At 38.7% G+C, this 20,804-nt stretch overlaps 2 protein-coding genes across 5 annotated transcripts in view; one reads left to right on the forward strand and one right to left on the reverse strand.

The window, feature by feature from the left end:
- CASC1 (cancer susceptibility 1) overlaps positions 1-14,549 on the forward strand; it is a 42,122-nt gene extending 27,573 nt beyond the window's left edge. The window contains exons 8-13 of the mRNA XM_023755511.1: positions 2,886-3,046; positions 6,947-7,103; positions 8,363-8,577; positions 10,048-10,215; positions 13,480-13,593; positions 14,251-14,549. Of these exons, the coding sequence (XP_023611279.1) occupies positions 2,886-3,046; positions 6,947-7,103; positions 8,363-8,577; positions 10,048-10,215; positions 13,480-13,593; positions 14,251-14,532 (1,097 nt within the window). The 3' untranslated portion in view covers positions 14,533-14,549. The remainder of the gene's footprint in view (positions 1-2,885; positions 3,047-6,946; positions 7,104-8,362; positions 8,578-10,047; positions 10,216-13,479; positions 13,594-14,250) is intronic.
- Positions 1,789-20,804, reverse strand: part of LRMP (lymphoid restricted membrane protein) — a 45,356-nt gene continuing 26,340 nt past the window's right edge. For 2 of the 4 annotated variants that reach the window (XM_023755514.1, XM_023755515.1), the window contains 6 exons: positions 20,309-20,352; positions 18,744-18,806; positions 18,579-18,628; positions 18,207-18,308; positions 16,302-16,409; positions 14,878-15,203 (listed from right to left, as the gene is read on the reverse strand). In XM_023755514.1, the coding sequence (XP_023611282.1) occupies positions 14,960-15,203; positions 16,302-16,409; positions 18,207-18,308; positions 18,579-18,628; positions 18,744-18,806; positions 20,309-20,352 (611 nt within the window). In that variant the 3' untranslated portion in view covers positions 14,878-14,959. Of the gene's footprint in view, positions 1,895-10,387; positions 10,811-14,877; positions 15,204-16,301; positions 16,410-18,206; positions 18,309-18,578; positions 18,629-18,743; positions 18,807-20,308; positions 20,353-20,804 lie in introns of those variants that run through there. The other 2 variants (XM_023755513.1, XM_023755512.1) reach the window with 2 other exon arrangements.

The raw sequence follows: 20,804 nt of genomic DNA on the forward strand, positions 1-20,804 counted from the left end.
CACTGGGTACACTGCTCTTGGATCTCTAAGGAGGTGCTAATTTAGCCTCTTCCTGAGGCTACCCAGCAGGAGCTACGGAGAGATCTGCAGATTCCTCTTCCTTGATTGGGGTTTGGAGGTGCCCAGATGAGGCCCAGCTGTGAAGCAATGCAAGCTGCTGTGGGGCCTTGAGCCTTCTTTTGGATGTTCTGGCTCTCTCTGACCCAGCTGCAGTTTGTTAGGTAATTTTAGATCTCAAAGGGCCAGGTCATTCATATGCAAAAGCCTTTGCTCGCAGCTAGGGTGGGGCGGGGTCTCAGGGAATCAACAGGGTGGAGCAAACAGCTATGGCTGATCCTCAGTCCTGCCCTAAGAGGCCCTGCATCTCAGTGTCCCCGTAATCTCTGCAAGCACCTCTGAGAGAAAGCAGCCCTCGACCAATGCCAGACAGTCCAGTTTCCCCCCGTATGAGTCTGGGTTCCCAGAGACTCTCCCGGAACTGGAATTCAGAGCAGTCGGGAGCTTGAGACTCCCTCCCGATTGAAAAAGACAACCGCGTCCTCTGTTGCCAGCCCTTTCCGAGAGCTCACCTCCGTACCTCTGCACTTTACTTCCGCACCTCCTCTGAGTCTCAGTGTGCTTTTCTCTTTCCTTCTAGTTATAGAATTTCCACTCAGCCAGCCTTCCTGTGGTTCTGGATGATGTCTGTTTTGTCTTTTAGTTCTATTTTTGAAGTGGCTGTGTCAGGCAGCAATTTCCAGTGTTTACCTATGCTGCCATCTTGGTTTCTCCCTGATAGTAAGGTTATTCTAATATTTTAAAATTGTAAACAATGTTGCAATCAACATTCACAAGTACACATATACACTCAGAGATTTATCAACACTTTTGTATTCAATCTTACCTGGCAAATAGCAATTGGATATACTTTAAAAGTGTCAAAATGATAGTGATGTATCATTTGCAATCTTTTAGTTTGATATTTTATTACATTTTTTACATTAACTTTGTCATTATGCTGCTTTCCCAGGAACTTCTAAAGAATCTATTTTCTATATATTTCTTAGCATATTTTTAATAACAGTCTTCTTTTCTACTTCTTTACTTTTTTCATCACACTTTTATTTATGCAGTCACCTAAGTTTATATTTTGTAATTTTCTATAATCCTAACGAGGTAGTTTTCTTATTAAAAATGATACTATAGTCAATTTATAACCTCTGTCAATAATACCAAGGTTTTCTACATGATAATACCCAATTAATATATCATAAATGTCTAAATTTGGACACAGTATTCTTTTTTTACTTTCTTTTCAGGTAAATGGGTTATTAATTAGACATAATTGAACATTAATTAAAATCTACATTTTATTGAATGTACACAAGGAAAAAAATGAAATTGCTAAACTGGATTCCCTTTGACTATTTTCATTAATTTTCAGTGCCTGATCTCCATGCGTTAAATTCAATGCCATCTCAGTGTGCTTCCTATTATGGGAGAGGAAAATTGTAGTGATATATAGATAAGGCTAACAGTTCCTGAGTTTTTACCAGGTCAGACAACAATTCTGAACTCTTTACATGTATGAACTCATACCACCCCCAAATTCTATGATACTACTATTATATCCATTTTGAAGAAGAAGGAACTGAAATGTTAATTAGTATATATTGCATAAGGGTGGGACCTGTAAGTGGTCTGATTTCCCTTTCTTACTCATTACATTGTGTTGAAAGAATTTTAGTGAAAGGCAGGAATGGTCCTAGTGATATGTGACTTCAGATATTCCCCTGTTTGTGCATTGAGCATTATGAAATCATAGAATGTCCCCATAAAATTTCTGAACACGAAGATTATCCAATCCAGTTTCTTCACTTTCAAGCCTCCATCCCTGTTTTTCTATGAGCTGGACCTATTTTTGTTGAAAAAAAAATTAGCTTTAATTTTGTAGATGCACCAAAATTATTTTTTTTTTTACGATTTTGCTTCCCCCCAGATATTTAGCACCATAAGGTCCAATATTAAGACATTAATTAAGCAGTTATCAAATTTTGTGTTAAGCCATTTTTTTGACCTTTTAGAATAAAAGGTAGCAGAATATGCTGCCCTCAAATATACCACTTTGGCATAAGGATTATTTTGAGCTGGAAGTAATTGAAAAGCTTTAGATGAAAGAAAAGCTCCCACCCCTCTGCTATTTGCCTAAAAGTTGTATAGAAATTTTCAAAGTATCGCTGCTTTCCTCATGACTAGGAAGGACAAAACTTAGTTCTCAGAGATAACTTTAGACCCTATCAGGAGAGGGCACCAGAGGAATCTACACAACTAACTATAAACTAGCCTTTATCTCTACCCTCAGAAACCTCCAACTGCTTTCCTTTGCCCTGTCATTTTTCCACAACTTTGCCGTTCTTTGTTGAAAATGCTATATAAAGCTGGAGTTCTATGCCACCTCTTTGAATTACTCCGCTTCTCCCTGGGGATATCCCATGTATACACGAGGCACTCCTGTTAATCAACTTCTGTTTTTCTCTTATTAATCTTTTACTATGGAGGTCTCAGCCAAGAAGTCACAAGGCTAGAGAGAAAATTGTTTCCTCTTCCCTAAGATATACTTTTAAAGTTTTCCTGTTAGTAACATGTGCTTATTATATACAAAATTCTAACATGTGAGCATATAAAATATGAATGTAGCCCTCCCCTGCATCCTACCGTTACACAGGCCCATTTCCACTCCAGTGGTCAGCTTTGTGAACAGTTTTGAGTTCATCGCTTTTTGAAAAGTGTTAGTAGCTAAGTAAAAACTTCCTGTGCCAGTGCTAGATATTTTTTGATTTCCCTCCTAAAAATATACAAAAATGTTATGATCTATTTAGAAACGGAATTAACCTGGTTAATTTTAGCACAGCTGTCGCTGCTGGAGAATGCTCCTGAGAGGCTACGTGCATTTGAAGACGAAGAGGTTGACATATGCCAGTTCTCAACTCTGGGTGGAGTGTACCACTTGGATATTCTGGAGCTGCCCCCACAGTGTAAACCAATGAAGGGCTGGATGATTATGGAAGTAGGTTGATTCTTAAAACTTACGAGTAAAATAATTTCTCACACTTTTACTTTATATCAACGGCTCTAACACATAATGAATTTAACTCTATTAAGCAAGCACGAAGGAAAATGTAATTTTATAAAATTTGAATCAGTGTTAACAGGAAGGAATCTAAAATAATGTGGATTTTAGTCCAGCTGGTGTGGCTCACTGGTTGAGCACCGACCCATGAACAGGAGGTCATGGTTAGATTCCCAGGCAGGGCACACACCCAGGTTGCTGGCTTGATCCCCAGTAGGGGTTGTGCAGGAGGCAGCTCATTGATGACATTTCTTTCTCATCAATGATTCTCTTTCTCTATCCCTCTTCCTTCCCCTCTCTCTAAAAATCAATTTAAAAAAAACATAAAATATTATGGATTTTAAAATTAGAAATCATGCATGTTAATTGTAAACCTGTGGCATTATGATTACACTAGAGGCCCAGCTCACGAAATCGTGCGGGTAGGGTCCCTAGGGCCTAGCTTCCTGCTATCAGGGCCATCTTCTGCCCATTCGCCAGTCCCCAGGCTGAACGCTGCCTCCGCTGCTGGGCTGCCAGGCCGTTGGGATCACCAGCTCATCCCTGGCTGCTCGGGGGCTCAGGCCTGTGGGAAAGCAGGTGCTGGCGACTTCACCTCCATGCACCGGTGCCGGGCCGGCCGCTGATGGAACACGCTGCCTGCTCGGGCCGCTATGTGGGCGCCTGCTGCTGCTGCTGCTGCTGCTGCTGCTGCTGCTCCTGCTGCTCCTGCTGCTCCGGCTGCTTGAGGCGCTGATGGAAGCTGCAGGGCATGCCACGACCTACCTGCCCAGGCGTGAGCAGCCCCGAGCGGGCAGCATTCCATCAGTGGCTGGCCTGGCACACGCACATGGAGGTAAAGTCATCCGCGCCTGCTTTCCCGGAGGCCTGAGCCCCTGAGCAGGGGATGAGCTGGTGATCCCAACGGCCTGACAGCCAGCCCAGTCCTCCCGCCACCCACCCTGATTCTCCTGTTCACCATCGCTGATCCATCGGAGCCTGTGGGCCGGAGGCAGGGACCAAGAGGTCAGCCATTCAGCCCACTCGCCAGTCCCCAGTCCCGCCCTGCCCCACTCGTGGGCCTGAGAAAGGGGAAGGGAGGGACCGAGAGGTGCTCAATGCCACCGCATGGTGATCGGTTGTTTGGTCGTCACAGTCGTCACGGACACTGACTTTTTATATATAGATTGTGCCAATTTGGCCTTAATAATGATAGTCTGTTTCAGCGGCTGGAAAACTGTTTCTGTAAAGGGACAAATGGTAAATATTTTCAGCCTTGTGGCTATCCCAGCTCTGTTGCAACTCCTCAGATCTACCATTGTGGTGCTAGAACAGCCATATGTACAGGAATGGGCATGGTTGTGTTCTAGTTAAGCTTTATTTACAAACACTGGTGGTGGGCCAGGCTTTCCAGGGACCATCATTTGTGGATTCTGGTCTAGATAAGTGGTTCCCTACATGTGGTCCCTGGACCGGAAGCATCAGGATCATCTGGGAATTTGCTAGATATGCAGATTCATGGGCCCCACCTCAATCTTACTGAATCAGAAATTCTGGAGGCGAGGCTCAGCAGTCTGTATTGTAGCAAAACACAACTAAAGCACCGGTCTGGATGCTTGCTATACAAAATGCGGTCCGTCGGTCAGCAGCATCCACATCTGGGAACCTGTTATAAATGCATAATTTGGGGCTTCACCTCAGATCTACTGACTTGGTTTCACTTTACCTCGCTGGCTTGTGTCCCAAATATACCCAGTTCTGTTGTCATAGCCCTTCCCGCCCTGCTGTCCTTCTTTTCCCTTTCCCTCTCCGTCTCCTCTAACACATCATATACATAGATTACCAGGCACCTCTCACCTACATTTTAGGTTGTTGGTGCATTCTTGTATTAGAGCAGTATTTCTCAGCTTTTTTTTCCCATATCACCTCTCTTGTAAATATTTTTTCCTAGTCACCCCCCATCATGGACTTGAATACCACAGATAGACTGCATATCTCTGTGTGTGCTGTATGCATATCTGTGCTTTATACATAAAAGAGTAAGATTTTTTTCACGCTCCCCCCAAACTAATTTTCACCCTAATGGGGATGATATTGTCACTCCTTTCCCCTTCTCCCTAAAATGAGGATATTTTTATTAGAGCACACCTGGGGAAGAGAATCTGGTCGATAGCCACTTTGAAGAATCTATTTGAATCAATGTTCCCGATCTCAGGGACACTTGAAGGATAGTGGGGAGTCCAAAAACAGACATTCTTTTGGTGACTCTTTATCCATAGGAAGGTCTCAGCCTGATCTGGGGTTTTCAGGGTTCACCCAAAGATCTTTGTGAGAATGTCCCGAGACCACCAGTCTGCACTCTCCATCTGAGCACAGGGTAGCCTGCCTCATACCTGTTTTCCTCTCCTGCAACAAAGAGGCCTTCCTACTTTTTTCCAATAATCTTTTAAAAAAATATGTGTTTTTATTGATTTTTAGAGACATGATAGTAAGAAGGGAGAGGGAGGAGAGCACAAGAAACATCTATTGGTTGTCTCCTCTATGAACCCCAACTGGGGATCGAACTCCCAACCTGGTATGTGTCCTGACCAGAATCAAATCAGCGACCTTTGGGTACATGGGAAAGACACTCAACCAACTAGGCTACACAGGCCAGGACTTTATTTCAAATAGCTTTTCAATAATCTCCCCCTCCTCCACAATTTCCCCCCATCCATTTTTTCTTTCTCTATTTTGTAACATTGTTAGTCTTTCCCCTTCCCTCGATCTTTTTCTACATCTAGATGTTAAATTTAGATAGTGGATGGATCGCCTTTATCCCAGAGAAATCTGTTGGTTTCATTGACTTACTTTTTCCTCCCAGCTTTATTGAGATACAATTGACATGCAAGTTTAAGATGAACAATGTGATGAGTTTTACTTTCATCCATTCATTTCTACACTTGTTACTCTGCTTATACTTTTTTTCTCTCTTCGCCTACACAGCCTAGCCAGGGTATTGGAACATGGTATCTGGGGTCCCCTAGCTCTGTTTTTGAGTTCTGATGCCTCCTTGAAGTAATTTTGTAATTATTGGCAAATTACTTGATTATGGAAATCCCACTTACCTACTTTTTTTATTAAAATTTTTAAAATTATATTTTACATTCAATATTATTTTGTATTAGTTTCAGGTATACAGCATAATGGCTAGACCGTGACTTACTCTGTAATTATTATTTTTGATTTAAATTCTTTATTGTTTAAAGTATCACATATGTCTCCCTTTTTCCCCATTGAACTCTCCCTGGCCTCTCCCACCCCCCAGCACATGCCCTCATCCCCCTACTGTTTGTGTCCATGGGTTATGCTTATATGCATGAATACAAGTCTTTTGGTTGATCTCTTACCCCCTCAAAGCCCACCTTCTTTCTGAGGTTTGACGTAGATCGTCACATACTTTAGAAAGTGTTCCCCAGCTGGCACCATACATAGTTATTACAGTAGGTAATTAAGTTTACATCCCCATGACTATTTTGTAACTGCCCATCTGTACTTCTCATTTGCTTTACCGTTTTCACCCAGTCACCTGCTTTGTTAAACATATGCCTGTAGGATTGCTTGGAATAAAATGCGGAGTAAGTCCCAGCCTAGAACCTGGCCCATAAAAGGGTTCTGTAATTACATTCAAATTTAGTGCTTTCCCCCTTAATCATTATCTTTTCATTTTGCTATAACATTTTGTTAGTCAATCTATAGTTGGGACCAAACTTTAGTACTTATGAAAAATAACTACATAGCTTATTCGGCAATATTTACATCTTTAGCTATAACACCAGTCAGCTTCTAACTTGATGTTGTTTCGGTCATTTTTACAAGATACTCCAAGATGGATTACAGAAATTTGTTTATCCTCCAGCAACTACAGAAGACTTAGAAACAGAAAACGTTTTCCCACCCATAGAGGTCATGCTTGAGGTTCATGAGAACGTGATCTTTTTTGAGAATCCCCTGGTGGCAAGGTGGGATGCTGAAGGTACACCAGCTTTGATAATTATGTAATTAAAAGAGGTATGCTAAACAGTCAGAAATAGAGAGAGAAATGCATTCTTTCCTCTGGGAGTGTTCAAAGTTGTAGGAGAGGCATATAGAGAAAAACATCACAACATGATGCAGAGGTGTGCTATCAGAGATGGCAGTGCTGTAGAGCAGAATGGTGACCAAGTCAGTCTGGAAGGTTAAGGATGAAATATTGAACAGGTTCTCAAGAGACTAAGAGAGCATTCTCCTATGAGACTTTGCATGGGCATATCTCTTCATTTCTATTAGGCATATAGCTAGGAGTGGAATTGCTGAGTTGAATGGTAAATTTATGTTAACTTTTTAAGAAACTGCCAAATTGATTTTTCAAAGTAGCTGTACCATTTTACATGCCTGCTAGCAATACGAGTTTTCCCATTTCTCCACATCCTTGAAAATGTTTGCTGTTATGTATTTTTTATTATAACCATTGTAGTGGGTATGAAGTGGTATCTTGTGGTTTTAATTTGTATTTTCCTAATGACCAATAATATTGAGCATTTTTAAAATGTATCTATTATCCTTGAATATATCTTCTTTGGTGAAATGTTTATTCAAATCTTTTACCCATTTTTAAACTGGGTTGTGTTTTATTATTGAGTTGTAAGACACACAAAAGACCACCTATTATATGAAAAGTCCAGAAAAGGCAAATCTTTAGAGACAGGAAGTATCTTAATAGTTGCCTGGGGCTGGAAGGTGGGAATGGGAATGAACTATAAATGGACACAGGGAACTTATCAGGAGGATAATAATGTGCTAAAAACTGGATTGTGGGGATGGTTGCAAAACTGGGTAAATTTATTAAAATAATTTAATCATATGCTTAAGACAGGTAAATGTCAAAGCTGTTTAAAAAAGATGAAAAGGGGTTCTGTACTAAGGAAGAGTTCTGTAGGGAGAAAGAACTGTACCTGCAGAGGCATACAGATGCATGAGGTTGTTAGGGAAGGAAAAAAGCGTGGCTGAAACCAGGTGTGTGAGAAGTGGTAAGGGACGAAGCCAGAAATGTGAGCCAAAGCTTCATTTGAAGGTCTTGCATACCAAGCTTGACCTTGTAGATAGGAAGAAACTCCCAGCAAGGTCGGTTTTTTGTTGAGATTCTGTTCTAAATGTAAAAGAGACCTTTATATATATTGCAGTTATTTGGGTTTCATTCAACACATTTTTGTATAGGAAAAGAGGAAACTAATGTCATTTGCTTTAATCTAAAAGGTAAACATTGGAAAACTGATGGCATCAGTAATGTAGTTTATAAATCAGAAGAAAGAATTATAACGTTCAACCTGGACACTTTGGGCCCTGTTACCTTGATTCAAGATGCTCATATTAACATGCCATACCAGTCATGGGAACTAAGACCACTCGATGAGAATAAAGTACTTTTGACTGTGACGACAGTATTTGCTGAGATTCAAATACAAATTAAGGTAAACCATTGTTATAGCAAGTCATATCCAAGAGGTAAGCCTCATTGATGACTATAAGAGAGTGTGTGAAAGCAATCGCTCACCGGTCATTTACATACAGAAATGCCTTTTTTTTTTAAGAAACTTTATTTTCCATCAACCTTATTTCCACTTTCTGTCTAAAAGTCTGTGTAAGAACAGCTAAGACCATTGAGTGGGTGTTTCTACCCACTCAGTGGCCTAAGCAGTGAGGGCTGCAGCCCAGTCTTCAGTAGGGAACTGCTGCTGAAAGGTCTTTTATAAATATGTTTAATATATACTTTGAGCTATAATTTCTAAACAAAATATTAATTAGATAGGAAATAACATGTAAAAAGCGAGGCACAAATTTATACCCTAAAGTTACTAGGAATAGGCCAATTAATGAAGGTACAAGCCTGGTTGCAGTATGATTTTCAGAGTTTTTGACCCCCTCCTGAGAGGTGTCTGATCTTTATCACCAAGCCATTTGGAACCCCCTTTGTGAGATTTCTCTCTCAAGGAGCCTGTATTACTTGTCACTCATAAATTAGCCTGGAATCTAGAGACAGAAAGTAGATTAGTGGTTGCCTGAGGCTGAAGGTGGGAATGGGGATTAACTGTACATTGGCATGAGGGATGAGAGGAGGACGGAAGTGTTCCGAAACTGATTTATGGTGATCGTTGCACCACTCAGTAAAGTTTTAAAAAAATCACTGTATTATGCATTTGAAATGGGTGAATTTATGATATGTAAAGTATACCTCACTAAAATTGTTTTAAGAAAGAGAGAGCCTGAAATTCTTAAGAATGTGGCAGGAAGACTGGATTTAATCAGTCTTTGCTTTTGAAAGCCGATGAGACGTGTGAATTTTGTACACCTTCAAACTTCCAGTTTAAACTTTGCAAACTTCAAAACTGTAAAATAATTTTGCATTATGTTAAATCTTATGTGTAAAAAATTATCCTTAAAAGTTGTAGCTTGATTGCTATCAAATAGCTATTATAATTCAACACGAACATATGTAGTATTCTTAGATCACAACTTATAAAAGAGGAGATCTGAAAGATCCTTTAGTTCAGTCCCTTTATTGTTCAGATAAAGCACTGAAAGGTAACATGGAGACTTCGTGGCAGAGCTTTCAGGTTGGTCCTAAGACATAGCTGCCCTGCACTCCTTTTAATATACATTGAGTGGCCAGATTATTATGACCACCCCATCAGTACTTCCAAAAATACTGAATATTGAAAACTTCCTAAGCAAATACTCTCAAGGTTTTATTATTATTATTATTTGCATAACTAATTCACTTCATTGTACTGATGGGGTGGTCATAATAATCTGGCCACTCAGTGTAGAATGAGATAGGGTTAAAAAAAATGGTATAAAGAACCCAAAGGCTAGAACCAGAATGATAATGAAGAATTCCTTTAACTTGTATGAAAGCTTATTTTTTTTCTCATTGATACTAGGAAGGCCTCTGCATGTTAGCTTCATTAAATGTGGGTGACAAAAAGCCTCTCTCTATTTTGGAAGGAAAATGGATGACTCCTATTTATTTCATTATTACTTTGCAAGAAGCTGGATTGAATATCTTCCCTACTGAATACTCTCATTTTTATGTTGCTACAAACTGTAAGGTAAGCATGATTTTTTCCAAACTTAATGTGATGGACATTTCAAATGCTAGCAAGTATTAAATTGTATATAAATCTTAAAGTACCTCGTGGGTTTTCTATATTCATTTATATACGATTATAGTTAGAAAGGAAGGAATAAATGGCAAGACCAGAAATTCAGAGTTCTCTAAATTTTAATAATCTTCCCCAAGAAAGTAAGCCTTTAGTATGATCTTCACTTGACAAAAGGAGGACACCCACAACTGGTCGGTGTTAGTGCAAGGGTAGTCAGAGCCACGTCACATTCTGTATATGTTCTTGCTTCTTCCAGACTGGATATATGTAAGACTTCTTAAAAGAGTAAATGACTGAGCAGTTTCCCAAACAGGATAAGTCAGATTAAATCATACACACATACAGACGGCTGGTACACAACCCACTTCCTCCCGTGTCTTGGCAGAGGCTCCCTGTAGACATATACAAAACACAGCCTGCTTTGTGTTACTGGTAAGGCTTTAGCTAAATGAGATCCTTCCTTATGAAACTGTGAGCTCTTTGAGGATGGGAACTGTCTTTTGATCAATTTTGATGGATTCTTCCAGCACCTCGCATATTCCTAGAATACAGAAGATTTTTAGTAATATTTGACATATGAATGAAGACAAATTCTCTTCTAATCATGAGAGGTGTTTTGGGCAGATGAATTCAGTTCTCAAGAACAAGTTGATAATATACCAGAAAAATGACAATATAGGTAGACATTCATGTAGCATCTGAAAATAATTATATCAAGAGTATGTACACGTGTGTGTGTGTGTGTGTGTGTGTGTGTGTGTGTGTGGCGGGGGTGGAGGGGAGAGAACCACCTTGGTTTTAGTAACTCAAATTTCCAATTACTCTGCAAATGCTGAATGTAGTGTAGTCTTGATTTATTCAGAATATTCAAAAATTTCTTTTTCTGACCACCTATATCAGTGGTTCTCAACCTTCTGGCCCTTTAAATACAGTTCCTCATGTTGTGACCCAACCATAAAATTATTTTCATTGCTATTTCATAACTGTAATGTTGCTACTGTTATGATTTGTAATGTAAATATCTGATATGCAGGATGGTCTTAGGCGACCCCTGTGAAAGGGTCGTTCGACCACCGAAGGGGTCGCGACCCACAGGTTGAGAACCGCTGACCTATATTCTAGTATTCTAGGCATGTTTTAGACGCTTAGGATACGTTAGTGAATTTTTTTTTTTAAAAAAAGTTCCTGACCTTGTGGAGCTTACATTCTAGTAGAAGGAGACAAAAATAAACAATAAGCATAAAAAATGATTTCACGTCAAAGGTAGATAAGTGCTGTGGATAAAAGAAAAGGTAGATCATGAGCACTGGGGTTAGGGCTGTGTACAGTATCAAATAGGGCATCGGGGGCTCAGGGAGAAGGAAAAATTTGAGCAGAACAGGAAGGTGGGGAGTTTAACCAAGTGGATATCTCAGGAAGCAGCTTCCAGGCTGAGTGGCCTAGAGCAGTGGTCGGCAAACTCATTAGTCAACAGAGCCAAATATCAACAGTACAACGATTGAAATTTCTTTTGAGAGCCAAATTTTTTAAACTTAAACTATATAGGTAGGTACATTGTTATTAACTTAATTAGGGTACTCCTAAGCTGGCCTTTGCTAAAAACGTCCTCAATCTGACATTTGAGGTACATTTGCTGAGGTCGACCCCTTCCAACTCTCCCATCCACACTCGTCTTATATACTTGTTTTGTCTATCTCCTTCCGTTCATCCTCTCTATATGTCCAAACCATCTCAACATACCTTTCTCAATCCTTGACACTACATTTTCTTTCACTCCACAGCGTTCCCTAAAATTAACTTAATAAACTTTACTTAAAGTTTTAAGTCTTAGTTAAACTATAGGCACGTTGAATAAAACTTGATATCATACTTAATAATGATATTATTTATTGATAAAATTAAATTCCTTACAATTTACCTTACAATATCCATAAAATTAAATCATGACAATGACTGACAAACGCTAATATGAACAATGGCCTTGCATCTCCTTGGAAAGTTTGGGTAAGTCAGGTTTGTATGTTGTTTTTAATTTTAGGCACGATTCCAGGTTCTCATCAATAAGACGACTCTTCAATTTACTCTTGATAAGGTTCATGCTTGAAAATGATTGTTCGCATAAATATATAGACCCATATAAGGAAAGAACAGCAAACGCTAGTTTTTTCAGTTGATTATATGAGTCAGGAATACTATTCCAGGTGTTAAAAATCAACATATCTTCCTTCTCCAGGTCTTTCAAAGCAGACCACGTGCTGTGAACTAAGTTCACATTTGTTTTTCTCCAATATTTCTATATCAGCACAAAGACGTTCAAATTTCGAGCTCCACAGCTCTTTGTTTTTTAAATCCAGCAATTGCATTTCAAAGTTGCCAATGTCAATATTAAAGGGAGAAAAAATGTTTCATTTTATAATAATAAAGCCACCAACACAAAATAATTACAATTCTTAAATTGATGACAAAAATACCTGTAGGATTTGCAGCTGGTTGGGAAAATACAGGTAACTTTATGCTTCGAGTAGGTACTTTTGTCACCCGTGCACGATTTGCGGATGCAACTAGCACTAACCACTGCACCATGAGACTGCTGACTGACTGGCTCACTCAACTGGTGCATGAATCGCACGCATCTCCCCCCGCACTGCGTATTCCGTGGCCCGCCTGCGCCACGTCTCCCGTCGCCTGACCGACCGACACCCCCCACTCCTTCTAACGCCACTTCTTCAAAATATATTCGCCCAGGCTGAAAACCGACTTCTGTACATGGGCCACGAAGTTTCAATTGCACTGTATGTGCATGCCCGCATGTGGTATTTTGTGGAAGAGCCACACTCAGGGGGCCAAAGAGCTGAATGTGGCTCGCGAGCCTCGGTTTGCTGACCACTGGCCTAGAGGATTGAAGGTACAGCAAGGAGGCCAGGTGCTTGGAGTTAGCAAAGGGAGAAGAAAAGATAGGTCAGACAGATAATGAGATGTATGTGGGAGGGTGTCAGATCACACAGACCCTTACAGATCACTGTTAGGACTTTGGATTCTATTTGAGAGCAAGAGAAAGCCATTGCCCCATTTTGAGAGAGGAGTCATAGAATCTGACTTACATTTTAATGGCTTTTTCTGTTTTGAGAATAAGCCGTAGGAGGCCAAGAATGGAAGGGAGACTTGTTGAGAAGGCTCTATGATCAATTCTATTGACTTTTATATTGACAGGTTCCTTTGGTGGAAATGAAAGCTTATCGACAAATGGCCGTGCTAAGTTCTGCTTTTGCGTTTGGTTGGAGCAAGTGGAATATGCAGTGTGGTTCTGAAAAAGTTATATTTAAGGTAGAGTATGCAAAAACCCATAACACTACTTTGTCCTCCAAAAGAAAAGGTACTCAAAAGCTAAAAGAATATAGACTGCTTTCCCCTCTTGAAAAGGGGGTTGGGGGAATAACACTCAAAATTCAGTTTTAAAACCATTTTTTAAAATTTTGTCAAAAATATAAAGCTAAACTATGTGAAGGGTCATACCTTCATTGCCCATTATGGTACCAAATGCTCTTGATTTCAGACTAGAGTCCTTTTAACTCGTTATAGTAACTCCAGAACAAATGGAAGCCTTTAATGCGAATATGTATCAATGGTTCACGAACTCTCCAATTTAACTTTTTGGCACTTTTGCCACTTACCTGATAAATTCTAAAAGCTGACTGATTAATGTTTGAGCATAAATTAGCCACCGTATTTATTTGTCTTGTTTACTGTGTTTCTCCCACTAGAACCTAAGCTCTTTGAGGACAATCATTAGTTACTGATTAATGTTTGGTTTGTTGTTATATTCCCAGCAACTAGAATAGTGTCTGGCACATGACAGTCCCTCAATAAATATTTGTTGATTGAATTAATACATCTTGGGGATTGAGTTGAGCCCTTCAACTAATACTCTCCTGCCAGTCTACTTCACCGGATTAACAGATTTCTCTAATTTTCTTTCTTTAGGTGAGTGAATGCCTTACTAAAGAACAGGAATGTATTCAGGATCCTACATGGACTCTTTTAATGTTTAGTGGCAACCGAGCACAAAGGCTCAAGATTGACGAAGACAGTGAGGCATTCTCTGAGGCCCTGAAAGAGGAAACTGAGTTTCATTCTACTCTCTATCACATGATCAAGGATTTTGCTTCTCAAGAAGCAATGGCGAAAACCAAGGGCCCTGACAACCAGTTTATTGACTCCGTGTGCCACATGCTACTCTGTATTAGAATATTCAGCTATTCTTAATCTCTACTGATAAACTTTACCCAACATGAAGAATCAAGCAACTTGAAGAAAAAATCAGGTATTTCCTCAATAAAATGTAGCAAGTGACTATATTTCAAATAGGCTCTTAAATAATCTAATCAGCATTTTACACTCAAATTTTATTTTGTAACACGTGGGGTTCTTTTCCTATGAACACTGGCCCACTGAGATTTAACGATGCTTTATTTCAACAAAAGTTAACAATATATATAATATACCCGCCCCAATAAGCTCATTAAAAGGTCATGGAAAGGTAATCACAAAAAGAGGGAATTTAAAAATCTTAGTCATTCTGAGGACCTCTGGTTCCAGGCTATCCTTTCCCAGCTAAATGTTACTCATTTACAAAATTCAGATACTGAAACTTTAAAAAAAATCAAGACACACACATTAGGACGTCCTACGGTCACACTGGTGGTGGCCCGTTGTGTCGGAGTCTGGTAAATGGCCACAAGATATGTTCTAGAGACATCCAGGAGTCTCCATCCTGGGTGGGGGCAGCATCCACGGACTTCTGGAAAAATCGGCCCGTGAGGAAGCTTATCAAAGCTGCAAACAGTACAATCAACGCGACGGAAAGCCAGAGCGCCTTATTAGCCTTTCTGATGGAGGTCTTGAGATTTGCTGCCCAGGAAGCTATTGTGTCATAGCTGTAAGGAAAATACAGATTCAGAATTTGGTCATCACAGTAATCCATTATTAGAAACACTTCTTTTGTCAACAATACCAATCAAGTCGTTGACCAGCACTGCTGTGTAATAAACTACATAATGTGATCTGTTGTCTTGGTTTGGGCCACAATCTGTCCCCTTTTATGATTGTCAGAATTAAAAAAAATAACATGTTATTATGGTGAGAATCTGAAAATGCTGTGATTCAGGCATCATTTAACTCCTAACAAGAACATACAACTATTTATCTCATTCAGGTAAGGCAGTGTGTTCCTACAGTGGAAACAAAAAATATTACTTATTGAGTAGAATAGAATATATGTGTATGAACATTTGTATAGATAGGGGTCCTCAAACTACGGCCCGCGGGCCACATGCAAATACAAATATTGTATTTGTTCCCGTTTTGTTTTTTTACTTCAAAATAAGATATGCAGTGTGCATAGGAATTTGTTCATAGTTTTTTTTTAAACTATAGCCCGGCCCTCCAACGGTCTGAGGGACAGTGAACTGGCTCCCTGTTTAAAAAGTTTGAGGACCCCTGGTATAGATAAACAGGTCATTTATTCCTTGAGTCCACAGGCTGACGCTCTATCCACTGAGCCAAACCAGTTAGGGCTAAACTCTATTTCTTTTAGAGACACCCACCCCAAAAGGTTATTTACAGCATCATTTAAGTCTTTGAAACTGTGCTAAACATTTTACATGTGGTAATTTATGTAATCATGACCACAGAACAAGGACAAAGGTACTGGTATCACCCCTATTTAATAGATGAAGAAATAGGTGCTCAGAAATGGGTGAACGTGCCCAGGCCACAGAGCTCATTAGAGAGCTGGGCGTGGAGCTAGGCCTCCTGACTGCAGGGCCAGGCTCCTTGCACGGGATGCTCCTGCCTGTTGTAATTCACAGGTTCAGGAATAACCCCTGCAGACCATTTGAAGTTTGTTATTCATCTTAATTATCAGTTTGACAGGTCTTTAAATAAAGTAATTTAATCCGGGGTAATACTGTTAACCCTGCCTTGCCCTTCCCCATTCCACTGAAGTGACAGAATTTGGCAGGTAGACAACTTACATTGAAGAGACATCCCATTTCGATGGATTATTCCTCTTTTCAGAAAGACTTGGCTTTCTTGTCCTTTCTACTGTTTCTTCTCCAGGGGGCTCTGCATCGTCCTTAGTTCTGTAATAAGTGTTGTTCTTGTTTAAATACACAAAACTAAGAATAATGTGCTATGATTATAAAATATTGCTACATTTTACTGTATAAATAAAGATGCACACAAATATTTGTTTTACGTTAGAAATATTTGACAAATTTCTAGTTCTAAAAGTCAAATCACCAAATTTATTTAACCATTTTGTTTTCACTAAGTATTCTTCTACCACATGGACTGTAATAACCTATCTTAGTTGATTTTACTCTTTTCTCTGTAGGCTTTTTGATAAATGCTAAATTGGAGTAACATCAAAGTGTTATTTCTTCTATTTCTCTAAAAATATTAATTTTAAAACTTTATGAACATATTCTCAGTGCAAAACTAGTTAAAATATGCTAGCAGTGTTTAGTGATCTGGCAAATGGCAACTGAATTGACTTTAAATAACTTCATATTATCTAAAGAGGGATGCCCTTACCCAAACAGAACCTTTCATTATTATGTTCACTGCTGAGTTCAAGCTTGTGATACCCTCACAATTGCCAAAGGGAACTGTCTCAAAGTGGTGGTGGTTGTTTTTGTCAAAAAAAACAGGGAATGTATGTGGTAGATTTTAGTTTAGTCTTTAAAGGAAATAAGCCAGAATCAACTGCATTCTTATAAGATTCTCAGTTTTAGCCTTTTGTTTGCAAAGACTTCGCAGTAAATATCATACTATACTAACAAAAAGCAAATAATACATTGTACTCTTTTGAAGGAAACTCTTGATCTTTTTTCTATCCCAGATCAGTAAATATCCACTATGGTAACTCTTAGAGTTTTCAGTACACGCAGCAGGCTCCGGGAGTATTTTAAAACACAGAGAACTTTAAAGGTAGGTCCTATGTCTTACTCATCTCTATATTCCTTAGGACTGATGTAGTATCTGTCACACACTAGGCTCTCCAGGAACATGTATAACATGAACATAAAATCATTTCATTAACATCTCTGCAGATGAGGAAACTGAGACCAAGGAAGGTTAAAGCAATTTGTCCAAGATCACCCAAAGACTTAGAGCAGCGGTTCTCAACCTGTGGGTCGCGACCCCTTTGGCGGTCAAATGACCCTTTCACAGGGGTTGCCTAAGACCATCCTGCATATCAGATATTTACATTATGATTCATAACAGTAGCAACATTACAGTTATGAAGTAGCAACGAAAATAATTTTATGGTTGGGTCACAATATGAGGAACTGTATTTAAAGGGCCAGGTTGAGAACCACTGACTTAGAGGCATTTGTTCATGCTTCTCTTTCCTGCCCTCTCTCCCTTGTGCTATAGAAGTATATTTTATGTAATTTGCTAAATATAAAGTAGTCATGTAGAGTTTTATGTTTCTCCTACTCTTCATTTATGTAAAGGGAAGATATATATAATGCACATATATTACATATATGCTTATGGTATATATATAATTCATGTATTTTTTTTTTAAAAAGATACACATTTCACTTCTGTGACTCTTTATTCACTGCGCCCCCCCACCCCACCCCATCCCTGCTGGCCAGATACCTGCCTGTACAGGGAAAAAAATTATCTTTACAAATCTGGCAAATTACAGGGCCTTTTCTAACTTAAGACGGAAAACCTTGCAGTTCTGAGCCCTACAAGAGTGAATGTATTCACAAATAGCTTTTATATAGTGCTTTGCAGTTTATAAGTCTTAAACAGTGAGTTAGCTTTTTGATAATGCAGCACTGATCTCATCACAGAGTAAAAGTGATCCCCACTGTTTATGCCCAGCTCACAGCAGGTTAACAAACACAAGCTTCACCTACTTTAGCTCACATTTTTCTTCTTCACCATCTGCCCAGGAATAGGTGCTGATAAACCGCTGTAATGAGGGACGGTGTTCACTCTGCTTTGACCCCAAAATACGCCTATACAAAGATGATCATATCCACTTGTCAAATCAAATACATCCATACCCATTATTAACTTATTTCCCACTACCTAACTCAATACAAAAATTATACGTTCTAATTATTTTCCTTGGCACTCGCATATTGCTTATTTTAAAAAATAATAAAACATTTCATTATATGACAATTTTTATAATTGTTCTGCTTATATCACTTACTTAAAACATTTACTTTAGCACAGTTAAAATTAGGAAAGTTCCCAAAGAGCAACCATATAATTACACTTACCAACTGCTTGACCTCCTACTGAATCGGTCATTGTTTTCCATCCCAGCCACCTTTAAAGTTCAGGTGTTAAAGAAATGATAAAATAGGAATTTAATGAAGTATTTTGTATATTTTTCTCCTATGAAAACGAATTTGCTTTTTGAGAACATTTAGAAACTTGCTTACCGTTGCTGCATTGCCAATATTTCTGGGTAAAGAGGCAATCGTTACTCTTCGAAGAGAAGATGGCTATTCAAAGGGGGGAAACAAACATTTAGAAAGTTCTTACTGTTTTATTCTTATATGCAACACTGATGAATATCTTTGTACATACACATCCATGCACTTGACTACTGAGTTAAACAGTAAGCATTTTTAAAGGATTTTGTTATGAGCAAATTGCCTTCCAGAAATATTCTACTTATTTACATTTCACCTTCCCCAACACTGGGTGAGTCTGATTTTTGCCAATCAAATAGAGTATAAGCTTTCTTGTTTAGGTTTCCATTTATTTGACTTGCAAAATATTCAACACTTTTTCTATGTTAAATAGCCATCTAAGAACCACCTGTTTATGATCTCTGCCCATATTAATTTTGTTCATGATATTTTGGGCAGAAAATGTTTTCATTGTTAATACAGCCAATGCTCTTCATCTCTTCCTCCCTTTTGTTACCATTTCTTTTAGAAAGATTTTTCCCTACTAAGAGGAGCTATATTTTAGCTTTTTAAAAATTGTTTCATTTTTTCCATTTAATTCATTTAAGGATGGGCATATTACTTTAATGAATGGGTGTGTTTTTAGATCGACCTTGAGATTAGTACAGAAAAAAATATTATATAGTATTATGTGGTTCTTAAAGTTTGAGTAAGTACAGCTTCAGGAAATAAAAATATTTTAAATGTAGGAAATAAAGTTTTATGTGAATCTTTTTCTTAAACCATTATCCCTAAATTATTTTCATAGGTTAATTGAGCATCAAGAATATCAACCTGTGGTCCATGAAACCTGGGTCCAAATCATGGTTCTACCACTACATATATCACAACTAATCACTGAACTTCTATGCTTCTCTTTTTCCTCATGAGTGGAAAAGAGATTTGGATGGAATGATTTGAGTCACTTGCTCAAAAATCCTATCACTAAATCCTGAGCAATCCTGATTTTCAAACTCCCTAATTTTTAGTTAGGCATACAGCCTCCAGAATAAAAAACTGTATTTCCAGTCTTATTTGCAACTAAAGTGAAAAGGGAAAAGTTTTCCGGGACTTCTAGGAAGTTATTTTTAAAGGGCGAGGGAATACCTGTCTTTCCTTTTTCTTGGAATGTGCCTGGGTAATGACCAGGACTTGGTGCCTGGGACTGCAGGGGCCTCTCACACCATAGTGTGGAACCAAAGGGCTGAGTGGATGAAGCAGCGAGCGAGGAGGAGACTGGCCCTGTGGATTTTGTGAAGCTACTTTGCTTTTGTTGGGCTTCCATTTCCAATTCCCATTTTACATGAGAGACACTATTGTTTACAGCTTCCTTCTCACCACCAGTCAAACTTAATTGATAAACCAGCATAACAAGAAACGTAAAAGCATACACTTAAGCAAATATACACACACATATGTGCATACATGTGAATTAAAATAATTGTTTTATGATCTACATTCAACGCTATGTTGCTTCAAATATTTAAAAACCAGCCCCCTATAATATTTGATAGACATCTTTAAAGTGAATCCGTAGGTGAATTATTAATTACCTTGGAGTTTAGAGAAGCTGAGCGTTTTTTAACTTGACAGTCATCTGAAGGAAAAACATTTGCACATTTTAGAAACTACCTTTGTAATATCTGTTAATGCAGTGGTCTTAATTCTTTACAAAGAAAAACAATGGTCAGAAAATATTTAAGATCCTGAAGACTGCTGATGTTATAAATATTTGGCTATTGTTTATTCGGTGATTCATAAAAAATGACCATCTTAACCAACAGAAAATAGCCCTCTATGTTACTACATATGTCCAGAATGCTGACCTAGCACATAGTAGGTACTAAATGAATATCTTCTGAATAAATGAACCCAAAATTACAGATAGAAGATACCAAGTATGGTTACTTTTCTTGAAGAAGGAATAGAACATTAAGAATTCTCAGAAGTTCATACTGCTTAACAGAAACTATTATAAGATTTATATACTAGTAAACCTTATATTAAGATATTTTCCATGGCCTTACATGTGTCTCTATTTTTCATTCA

The sequence above is a fragment of the Myotis lucifugus genome, unplaced genomic scaffold (assembly GCF_000147115.1).
Source record: "Myotis lucifugus unplaced genomic scaffold, Myoluc2.0 scaffold_78, whole genome shotgun sequence".
Lineage (NCBI taxonomy): Eukaryota > Metazoa > Chordata > Mammalia > Chiroptera > Vespertilionidae > Myotis > Myotis lucifugus.